The 12,049-nt window shown below is 44.6% G+C and overlaps 1 protein-coding gene across 10 annotated transcripts in view; it reads left to right on the top strand.

Annotated features, from left to right (window-relative positions):
- The window catches only part of PPFIBP2 (PPFIA binding protein 2), a 147,980-nt gene that overhangs the window by 73,156 nt on the left and 62,775 nt on the right, over positions 1-12,049 (top strand). For all 10 annotated transcript variants that reach the window (XM_072725705.1, XM_026008332.2, XM_072725707.1 and 7 more), the window contains one exon: positions 11,195-11,287. In XM_072725705.1, coding sequence (XP_072581806.1) covers positions 11,195-11,287 — 93 coding nt within the window. The remainder of the gene's footprint in view (positions 1-11,194; positions 11,288-12,049) is intronic.

Below are 12,049 nucleotides of genomic sequence, written 5' to 3'. Positions count from 1 at the left end.
GGAGAGGTTTTTCAAGACCACAAGGAGGATAGCAGTGGGGATGATTACTAAAGAGTTTTAGCCATTTGCAGTTTCCTATAGGTATATCCCGTCTTTAGCCAATGTGCCCAACTTGCCCAAGCATCCTATTCCTCAGCATAATGTAGGAGCTAGAATTCCACTGTCTCTGACCTCTGGCACCTGTGATTCCTGTCTGTCAGCTTCTTGGAGAGGCCCTCAGGCCTCTTTCCCAGCAGGGTTTAACAAGGTGACATCATACGAGGGCCATTTGTTAAATAGCTTGTAGATACTACAGAGCAGCACAGCCATTGGTAGCTCCAAGGGCTGGTGGCGGTGCTTGGGGATCCTGGACTCCTCCTTGCATTCTTCCCTCTCTGGCTTCTGTGTCAGCCCTTTCACACCTTTCCATTTGTCCCCAGCCTGATGCTCCCCTCTCAGCAGATGTCACTAGCTACTTCACTGTGGGGAGGGGGACGTCACCCATAGATGAATCTCTCCTATTCCCTCCCCTTCACCACAAAACGTAACAATGTTCACAGCCAACATTTTCAGCTCCTGTTTCATGGGCCAAGGCTAGATTGGGATCTTGTCCTCCTGACCCAGTCTGGTTCTGCTGCCTCTCTTTCCCTCTGATCATTTCTTCTCACATCTGCCCTGCTTGCTCATCCTTGTCCTTGGCAGAAAATGCTTCTCCTCCATTCTTAGTCTCCTCCATTCTTAGGGAAAAACAAATCAGGACTGTCTTTGAGGGGATCCCTGGGTGGCTCAGCGATTTAGTGCCTGCCTTCAGCCCAGGGCCTGATCCTGGAGACCCGAGATCAAGTCCCACGTTGGGCTCCCTGCATAGAGCCTGCTTCTCCCTCTGCCTGTGTCTCTGCCTCTCTGTGTGTGTGTGTGTCTCTCATGAATAAAAAAATAAAATCTAAAAAAAAAAAAGACTGTCTTTGACCTTTACTTGCCTCTCCATGCTGCCTGATAACCTGCCTGCCTTTCGCTATCAGGAACCTTGAATGAGTGGGCTGAAAACTCACCATCTCTACTCTTTCCCGACTGCTCCCAAACCCACTGCACACCGGCTTTGTCCCTAATGACCTCTTTCAAGTTCCTTCTATAGTGTTCTTCCTGCCTCCAGTTTGCAAGCACCTTTTCCTGTCCGTTTCCCCTGGAATTCATTCCCATTTGGGATTCTTGTGGCCAGAGGACCTACTCCTCCCTTGGCCCTCCACCTAATCCCATGTTTTCCATTCATGGGTCTTTCTCTTGTGCCAGTTTGACTGTTGGCTCCTTAGCGTGTCCAGACAGTCCAAGAGGCACTGAGCATTTGCTTCTCATGTCTCCAGTCACAGCACCCTCTCCACCCCAACCCCAGCACCTGATGTTGCCCTTCTGTCCGCGAAAATGTTTTTAATAACAATGAACCAGTGTGTCTGTTGATATTGGCAAGATGAGGAACGTGCATCACTCAAAGAACCTCCTATTTATACTCCCCCCCCCCACCGCCCCCTGGAGAGTAATAGATTCTCTTTGCAAGATAACCAGAACACTTGCAAATACCACTTCTACAGCCCAGTGCTGCAGGTCCCTTATGTATCCAGCCACCTCCTCAGGAGAATTTAGCAGAGACCAAGCTTATCAAGGCTATAATTTTGGAACAAGATCTTGGGAAATCAAATGCATTTCATTCACTCCACATGCTCCTTAGGATGATCAGTTAGGAGCCTTTCTGTGCATCACACTAACTCCTTGAGTGGGGAGCATCTAGATTATGGTCTTCATGGTATCTTTTGTTTTCTGTGTTAGTTTGGGAAACCAGAGCATCTGAAGGGTAGTGATTGTTACAGTTTTGTGGATCATTTTTCTATATTGGGAAGACTTTCCAGAGATGCTGTTCTCTCATTCTCCTGGGGAGATTCCTTTGTAGCTTTCAAAACTCATTCATTGGAAAGCCTTTCTTCTTCCTTGAGGGTATAACTGATTCATCCCTCTCCTGTGCCACTGTTGCTGGTGTATTCTGTGACTGTATTTATCATATATCTCCGTGAGACTACAGAGTTCTTTGAGGGTAGAGACTGAATTATTTATTCAGCACAGAGTGGCACCTAGTAGGTATTCAGGAATATTTGAGTCATTGAATAGATAAATGAAGATTACATGAACTTTAGTCAACCAGACTGTTTGCTGCTTATGACCTTGGCTTTGCTTTCCCCTAAAGGTGGTCATTTAGATCATTTGACAGTGACAGTTCTACCAGTAACACATATCCTCCTCTTATATATAATTGAAACCAAGAGGTGGAAGGCCTAGAGAGGTGTCAAGGTGAGGATAGATCTCTCTTGTTGGACTCGCACTCCACTCATACTGCATTTGTAAAAAAACTTCTTTAATTCTGGGCCAAAGAAAGCAAACTGGCTTGACTATTCTTTGCCTAGAAAAGGTAGAACTGGTTCTGGGAAGAGTTGTTTTTCTATGAACTGCCAGAAAGCCCTTTAACTCATAAACCAAAAAATCTAGGGAGTTTTTTGTATTTACAAGCAACTGCCTACACTCATGCTGCTTTGTTCCCTGATACAGAACCTGAACTGTGTAACAGGAATGGAGTATGGCCTCTGTGATCCACTTATTTTTATTATTTTTGGTCCCCTTTATTTTTTAAGGTCAACATTTTTCAAGTTTCTGAGAAGTTTGGTATGTGAGTAGTGCTTCTGAGCTTGAAGTCTAGCCTTAGAGACTCTGACGTCTCCCCCATGCCTGGCAGCCACGGCTCACTTGAAATTGCTTTTCTGGATTTGATAAAATCCCTTGACCAGGCAGCCTGGAAATACTACACATTTTCTCTTGTTTTCTTATTCAGCTGAAAACACATGTCATCTACGTTTTTAATGACTGAAGAAGGGGGAGCCATCCCAAGACTTATCTAAGGCCAAGGCTTAGCCCATATAATTAATTGTTCAAAATCTCCATGTTGTTTCAAGCAAGGGATCATCCTATAAAATGATCTGAACCAGTTGGGACAATATATGAACTGTGGCCAGGATCCTGCAGGAACTGGAATTCACAGCTTATTAGAAGCACTGAAGGAAATGTGACTTTACCTGTTGAAGACCGCAGATCTTGATATTAAAAAAAAAGAGGGCAGGGCAGCCCTGGTGGCTCAGCGGTTTAGTGCCGCCTTTAGCCTGGGATGTGTTCCTGGAGTCCCGGGATCAAGTCCCATGTCAGGCTCCCTGAATGGAGCCTGCTTCTCCCTCTACCTGTGTCTCTTCCTCTCTCTCTCTCTCTCTCTCTCTCTCTCTCTCTCTCTCAGTGTCTCTCATGAATAAATAAATAAAATCTTTTAAAAATATAAAAATGAAAAGGAAGGCAGATGTATTTCAGACCCCGGGGCAGCAGCTCTGAGTAGTAGCTGTTGGTTTTGAATAGCACCACAATGGATGGCTAGAGCTGTCACACTGGGAAGCCGACACTTCATACTTGCACGCCACGTGATACCCCCATGTGACCTCTTGTCTGCCCTCCTTGACTCTTCTGGAACCAGCTCTTCCCCCATGTTCAGAGAAGTGAGATGCTGACGGGAGGCCTCCTAGCATGTACCAGTTAGGGGAAGGCTGCAGAAATGGTCTACCCAGCATCACTGAGAATGGACCAGAGCATACATGGAGGGCATGCTCTACTGACAGAGACTGGCTGGGCTGTGAAAGGTCCTCCTGGGGATTCTGCATGGCTCCCAGCCATGGCATTAAGCACGCCATCCAGAACTCCACAGAGACCTAACATGGCTATCCCTTGGCCAAGCTACAATGGAGGAGCCAGGCCAAGAGTGAGCAAGCATCATGGAATCTAACTAGCCACTAGAGTCCAGAGGGTGAGGGCTCTCAGGAAGCTCCAGGGATGATTTGTCTGGAATTTTCATGTTTAACTTAGGTTGGACACAACTTCCAGATTAGAAAAGAAATAATTCAAGTTTTTATGATTGGTCCTTGTTAGCTATTGAAATTCTCATTGTGCTCATTTATAATGTATGTAGCACATATTATCTACAGCACGTAGCAGAATGCTCACAAGGAGGAAAAAAATTGTGGTCCTGTAGATCTGACTCAAAACATGGGCGTCTTTTCAGGAACAGTGGAAAATGAACACGTCCTCAACTGCTCCACAGGCATGATTCCAGAGCTCTTAGCTAGCAGTGGGGTCTATGTTGTCACTTAGGCATTTTTTTTCTTTTCAGACTGAAAGTATTTTGGTTATTGTTCCCTTGGTCTATTTGTACAGATCTTTACAGATACTTTATAGGTATCCTGATCAAAAACACGGCCTTTTTGTTCTCTTGCACAAAAAGACTGAGTTAATTTAAACTGTCAGTACAAGGGAGGAACTGCTTCTGACTGTACTTTGGTCTTTTAAACAAAGCCATTTAAATGATTTCCATATTTCCATGATCATTCACAAACTGAAATACTAGAACATCCCTCAATAAAAAACATTCTGTAATTGTATTCCCATACATTTTTGTGCTTAATGACCTAACTGATCCCCTGTATTGCTTGGTGAGGTATACTTTCTCCATTTAAAGGCTGGGAAAACCCAAAATGAGGTGACCTACTCAAGATCACATGTGATTAGTGCAGCCCTGTCCCCTAGCCATTCCTAGCTGTCATTTTGCAGATGTCATGCCTGTGTAGCAGGCAGCTGTAGGAATTCTGTACATGCATATAGAAGGCCCACAGCAAAGTCTCCAGGGATCCCCTGCCTTGAATTCCAGCTGGGTAAAGGGTAGGTACAGGGAACCTGTTGCTCTTGGCCTCCGTGCTCCCAGACATTACGTTTGTACAGCTGTGTAGGACAGGTCAGTCTTTGCAAAGAACTTCTTAAATGGGTGGTGAGGTGGTTTCATATTCTTATTACCCATTTTTTTTTATTTCCCACTCATCCTTTTAACCTTACTTTACCTTCTTGTTTATTGTGTTTTAACTTGTTTTTCTCTTTCCCTATACCCACCCACCCACCCATCACCACACATGCCCAGTTGATACTCATTGGCCTGTTGAACTTTGTAACATTCCCTGCCTTAACCTTTTTGCTCTACGTGGGAAATAATGGAGGCCAACAGATGGTAGATAGGAAGTTCTCCATTTCACACATGAAGGAGACTGGGTGCTGTCTTTATCCCAGTACATCCCACACAGATACACTCTGTGCTACAAAGTAGATCCCCTTTGGCCCTCGCTCCTGATTTTGACTATAGTTGGCTCAGAACTAACTATTCATTCTTCAACTGCCAGTTCAAGAAATCAACAGTAGGCAGAATTTCTCTGTTACTTAGTATTCTCTCCAAATAGCAGGAATTCCTTCTTTATTCCAAAGGAATAAATTTTGATCAATTGATTTATCACCCTTTGAGACAAATGCATTGACCAGGGCTTTTGGTTGCAAGCAACAGAACCTTAGTTTGAACCGTGCAGGTTAAGAAGGAACCAACAGGAAGGGCAGGGATATATTGCTGCCTTTACACCACGTGAACCAGAGATGAGAATGTCACCATCTCATTTCTTCTTGGCTTTTGTGTTCCCATGCATGTTGGCTTCTTAGCTGACTCCAGCTGTAAACCTGCTGCTTCCATATGAATGAGAACGTGGCTACTGACAAACCAAAAACCTTCTAGCACAACCACTACCATTTTCCATTCCCAAGTTTAAAATTTCAGAGGAAGGATCCAACCATCTGCACGTGGATCAGGTGGCTGGGAGGGGTGAGAATATCTCTAAGAAAATGGCAGCCCTCACTTGTGCCATGTGATTACAGTAAAGGTGATGATCCAGTCTATTCTGGACAGACAGTAGATTCCAGGGCTCAGAAAAATTCTCATATTGGTCTTCATTTATTTTCCCTCTGAGCAAGAAAGCAAGAGGAAAATTGCCTAGTCTGGAGGTTTGTTTTGCCTTTTTTTTTTTTTTCTTTTCTTTTTAAACAAGTAACCATAGTTCTTTTGGGGGCCTTAACTGTCCCTGGATAATCTCATCCCTAATTAAAATGCAGTGTCCTCCCAAGATATGGAAAGCCTGCTCTATTTCTTGAGTCTCCTGGCATTCAGCTCTCATGCATGAGGAACTTATCAATAGTAAACTCTTTATTCACCGACCTGTGGGAGAGGTAGAGGCAGACTCAGTCTAGATTAGGTTAATGTCCTTGTTTGGTCCAAACTGTCCTTTCTGTAGAAACTATCCACGTTGGAATCTTGCTGGCCAGTGCTCTGCTTCCTGGACACACACAGTCCTCTCTCCATCCTCTCCCTACCCTCCTAATCACTAAGGCTGATTGACTTTCACGATCAACTCTACGACCCCAACCATAGAACATCCTGCATGGCTGCTACATCATCTTAAAGCCTTTCTTTTCCAGATAAGAATGGCTTAGACAATAGCCTTAGACTGTTGGTTGCTGAAGCTGTATATTAGGCTGACTCAGTCCTAGAAGCAAAAGCATTTGGAGTTTTCTCACCTTTTGAGAGTCAAGGTGCTGTGGTTTTTTCTCTGTTCCTGAGCACTTTCTGCAGTGTCACTGTCAAAGCCTCAGGAAGACCTTGATCTGACCATATGGACTGTGTCTCATATTTGCCTTCAAGGGTTCTGGCTTTTAGAAGATGGATTGCCCAGACTCTTGAGAGCAAAGCTTTAGTAAAAGCAAAGATGGTATGGCTTCGATAATCTTGGCTGAAGTTTGCCAATTATTGACAACATACGTACAAGAAGAACTCCCCATCTATTCAGTTCTGTGATAGGAGAGAGGAAGCATGTTGTACTGTGGCATTCTTTGGTGAAGATGCAAGAGGACATGTAAGTGTCCATCTATAGTTGCCATTCCACCTCCACAGAGCACACAGATTCCTTGGTTCCACACAATATATCGGTTATAGATTGAGGAGCAGCTCCGGCCATAGAAAATTTGAATGAGAAGGTCCCTTTTTATTCTGTCACATCTGTAGAAATAACCATAAACAGAAGAGAACATCAGATAGATGTATATCCCACCTAGTACATCAGTCATCTATTAGAAGACTAGGGGGGACTAGGAGGGCTAACATCATTAGTTGAATATAAATAAGAGGTCCCAGCCTAGGGGGGCTAACATCATTAGTTGAATATAAATAAGAGGTCGTTTTTACTCATCAATGGGATGATCATCCTTTAAAGAATGGAACAGGGTAGAACTTTCCTTTAAATTCACCTGCCACACTAGAATGTGGAGGAATAAAAATTTAGCGTGAAGCATCCTTCAGAATTTGGCTTGACTTCTTCCCTCCATGGAATGCCTGAGTCTCACATGCGTGGAGAGCTGGGCAGCTACCCCATCACTGATTTACCTCATAGAGAATATGGACAAGAAGTTCAAAGACTCCCAAACCTGAGTCACCCAGGGATCCAGATGTACAATCTCCAAATTGGTCCGAGCCTTCTATTGCAATTCCACTGTTAGAATTAGGGAAACCAGTATAGCCTTGGACAAACAAGCGTTTTTCAAAATAGGACAAAACAGAGCTGTGTCTCAACTCTTTTAAAACATGTTTCTGAGTAATTGGAATGAATTTTCATAACCACGTGCCTTTTCTGCCCTAATGACATCCTCACCTTTGGCTGATGAGTAGTGGCATTCAACAAGGTAATTCTAAAATAATCCTCTTCTTGGCTCTGTGTTCAGTGGAGATGGTGTTTTATCCTGGTCTATGCTTTCTAAGGAAACTGGATTGCGAAGACCTGGTTCTGCATGTCAGGAAAAGCAAAGGATGGTGATAATGCAGACTTGCATTCGGGACATTGTCTCCATTTCACCGTTTTTGAATACCTCTTGAAAGCCTACTAGAGAACAATGGTGATTTTGGTAGACTGAATGAGAGGGGAAGGTGCTCAAACAGTGATTTGGGGCAAGGGAGGTGCCTTTCTGCCAGGAGCATTACCATCCTAGGGACCAGCGTGTCTATCTCTCAAGGCTGCTGTGGGAGGAAGGAAGTATCAGGAACCATTGTTGTAGGTACTCAATGCTTCTGGATTTTAAAATGTATTTTAATTTTTCAAGAAAATATTTGAGCTGCTTACAAAAAATGGTTATGGTTGAAATAAAAGCCCACCTTGACCGAACTTCCCACCCCAGCCTTCCATAGCCCAGACACTTCCCCAGAAGGAGCACTGTTACGGGTTGCTGTGTAGCCTTCCAGACACTGAGTCTATTTATTTTCATGCATATGTCCTATACCCATGGAGCCATAGAGTATTGTTTTCTAATATCACTCTGATTCCTTGGATCTCGCTTTTTTCACTATCTAATAGGTCTTATATTTTTGTGACAGTTCATAAATATCTACCTCATATTTTGAAATGCCAGAGATTGTCTATAATGTGGATGAACCATAGTTTATTTAACTACTCCTCTATTAATGGACACTTAGGTTCAGTGTTTTCAGACTTATTTCAAGTGAATTTTCATACAATCCCAGTATATTAAACCAAATTTGTACTTGATTCCTCAATTAAGCTATAACAGAAGACTTACCAATTTACTTACGCAGTAACTTAGGAAAAATATCCATTTATGCCTTATTCATACACTTTATGCCTTGGTTCCTTTATCTGTAAAATAGAATCAAAATAGTACTCCTCTCACAGGGTAATGGGAAGTATTAAAAGAGTTAAGGCACTTAAAGTGCTCTAAACAGTTCCCAACACATGCCGAGCACTGCATAAGTGCCTGGTATGTACCTACAGTACTTTGCTTGGGCCACATTGGATTGGTCCTATTGAATTTCTTTTGCCTTTGGCCCATATGATCCATTATCCTTTGACGTATTTAGAAGGTATCAGAGGAAGGCAGTGAGTTCTGCTGGGTTCTGTTACTGTGAGGATAACATCATGGATATTGGATGTTTACCCTATTGCATAGAGAGTCTCTGAAAACTTTTAAGTCTCTCCTTTCTGTAGGAATAGTTACGTTTCTCCTAGGCAGTCAGTTTGACTTTATTTACCATGCTGATCTGTGCATCTTGTAATTCACTGTGGTTTGCTTTTTCCACTGGCTGCTAGAGTGGATCCAGATTTGTTTTTTTAAACTTACATCTAGCACCTGCTACAGACTCTTTGGCATGCATTTTGTATGTTAACTGAACTTATAACATCAACTTCGTTTTTGGTCGGTTGTAAAAATAGCTGCGTCTCTGGGTGATTATATGGGTAGACTTATAACATGAAGAACGTACTGTGACCCATTTGACTCAGGCACCATGGTGTGGGGGCTTGCTGGAGTCTTGGGGAGGGAGTCTTCCTTTTGGTTTTTCTCTCCTGGACCTCCTGCTGGACGCATGGCAGCTAGCAGTGCTGGGTGGCCCCTTACATGTCCTGACTTTGGCACTGGGATCAGACATTGCCCAGCTTCCCTTAGGGGCCTGGGTCATTTTCTCACCATCATGTGAATTATTTCACAGAGAAGCACTTGGCCTGCTGTTAAGAATTATTTTCCTCTCTCTTGAGATTCTGAGAAAACATGAGTTATAATTATATCCTTGCATGCTAGTTGGTGTTTGGCTACGTGAGGACCAGCATTGTCACAACAATAAACTGCCATCAATACAAAGAAGTCACTTGTGATTGTTAAGGCCCTTTGTCTGTAGTATGAAAGAACTTCCATAACAGTGAAGAAGATGTAGACTAGAGAGAGGCTGGAGTGAAGGGCAGTGGTGTGGTGGTAGGCGCCTTGCCCTGGGTGGCCTAGAGCCTATGCCTGGTACAGCTGCCCTAGGGAATGGCCCCTGGGCTGGCCCTCCCACTGCACCTCCACTGGCAGGTGCTTCTCTCACAAGTGAGACTCCAGGGCTTGAAAGCAGAATGCTTAGTCCCTGAGTCTGTTGCAGGTCTGGGCCTGGCTCTGTCTCCTGCCCTTACCTGGTGTGCTCTGGGGAAGGTGAGAGACAAGGGAGGGAAGGAGGTGCCCTTTCTTAATGGGGGGTGGTGGCAAGCCCATTCTAAAGGTTGGAATGTGGGGAAATGAGCTCAGGAGAAGCGGGCCACCTCTGGACCTCTGTGCCTTGATCCCTCTCTGACCGACTCCTTTGCTCAACCACGACTTGTCTTTGGAATGGAGGATACTGCCTCATATATCTCAGAGCATTTACTCCCCTGGACTAGCCCAGATTATGATGATTGTCACTTCCCCATTTAGCAATAACATCTGCTTTCTCAGGCTGCCAAGCCCCTGGATGGCCTACTCTGGGCCTCTGAGTTTCAGCCTTCCTTTAAGCATGGGGGAAGGGAGTGTTAATGGCATTGGGCCAGTTGAGTCCCATTAGCAGCCACCTCTTTCCCTCCTCCCTGCCTACAATCAGGTCAGACACACCCGAAAAGTGCCTGCAGCCTCCTCTCTCTTGCTCAGGGCATTTTATAAATTCTATCTTCCACCTGCCAATTCACATCTTCTCCTCCTCTGTTTTTGGGTTTCTGGATGCTTTGTTCCCTATTAGCTCTTTGAGGCCCCTCTGGCTGTCATCTGGTGTCTTCTCAGGATGTTTCCTCCTTCCCTGCAGTGTTAGAGCTGAGAGAAGTAAGCACACAGCATGCCAGCCTGGCCACTGGAGCCCTTATGGAGGGGAGGGACTGGCCATTCCTGGAAGGGACATGTGAATGGATGAAGGGCTTTATGCCTGGTGTTCCCCATCCTCTGTGCTTTCTGTGGTGCTCAAGAAGGCCTCCATGCTGTAAAGTGTGCTACAGTTCTGAGAACCCTCATGTGAGAGTTGGGTGAGATCGAGATCTGTGCGGGACATGTTCCCACATAGTTCCTCAGTGAATGGTACGAGCCCCCTGGCCTTCTCAAAGAGTAAACTCATTGCTGTTGGTGCTCTGGCAGGCTGTGCCTCCGCCTACGCCAGACCTAACACGCCCAGTCAAGTCAAGCACCGCTGGGTCTGGAGTTCCATCAAGACCTTCCCGGCCAAGGGTGAGGTCATCCAGGGGGTGGTTTGGCCAGCTTTCAAGGCACACCTATCAATGGTCCTCTCGTAGTAGTTTTGAAATCCTGTGGTTTCCTGTTTAGGTGGGTGGTTTTGTACATGCAACCAGCGAAACTGTCCTCACAAATTGCATACTTCATTTGAAAGTTGGTAAGATGTTTTTCCAGCCTTTTAAATGTATTCTCCCCCCCACCCTTTCCCCTTTAGTCCCAGGTAAATCACCACGGTGCTGCTAGTAATGAAACGTACCAGGAACGCTTGGCACGTCTAGAAGGAGATAAGGAGTCCCTCATTTTACAGGTGGGTCCATTTTCATGGGAAACAGCTTATCCTTTTACCTCCAACTCTGTAGGTGCCCTAGGTGGGAGGGAAGCACAAGAGGTTTGTTCTGCTGGGTATATCTTACTCCTGAAGTATATGTATTTAAAAAGAATCTTCCTGAAACAAAGCAGAAAGTAACTGAAGCCCCAGTTTAACTGGACTTGGCGGTGGGGCTCTGAACGCATTCATTTATTCATCTTGTAATACTGAGCAACCCCTTCTGTACTCTGGAAGCTCTGTATCCAGCCTGATTAATGGGACCCTGTCCTCTAGGAGCCCAGAAGTCTTGTAAGGGAGATAAGACATGTCTTCCTGTCTCTAATAAAACAGCCATGAGTGATATGGACATAGGGTGGATGCTAACTGGATCAGGCCCAAATCCTCTGGAGCCAGATCTAGACTGATCCTTTTGAGGCCAAATCCCCTGGAGCTAGTAACATGGGCTAATGAGCCTTTGATGACTCGCTTGTTTCAAAGAGAGAAACTCCAAAACTTGTATGGAGAAAGATAGTCAAAGGAACATTTTCAGTGCTGAAAAGTCATGTTCCTTGGCAGGACATGAAGTTGAGCATTCTTACATGAGGCCTATCCCTGTGCTAGGGGTTCTTTGCTGTGTTAGCTCTCAGATGCATAAATCAAGCATTTGTTTGGTGTCTGGTATGTATCCGACACTGTGCTTGTTGATTTGGAGAATAAGAAGATGAATGTCTCAATCCTGGCTCAGTAAAAAGCTTTTTGAAG

This window comes from Vulpes vulpes, chromosome 11, assembly GCF_048418805.1.
Source record: "Vulpes vulpes isolate BD-2025 chromosome 11, VulVul3, whole genome shotgun sequence".
Classification (NCBI taxonomy): Eukaryota; Metazoa; Chordata; class Mammalia; order Carnivora; family Canidae; genus Vulpes; species Vulpes vulpes.
The sequence above is the reverse complement of the archived record's forward strand: the minus strand, read 5'-3'. Positions and strand labels throughout refer to the sequence as shown.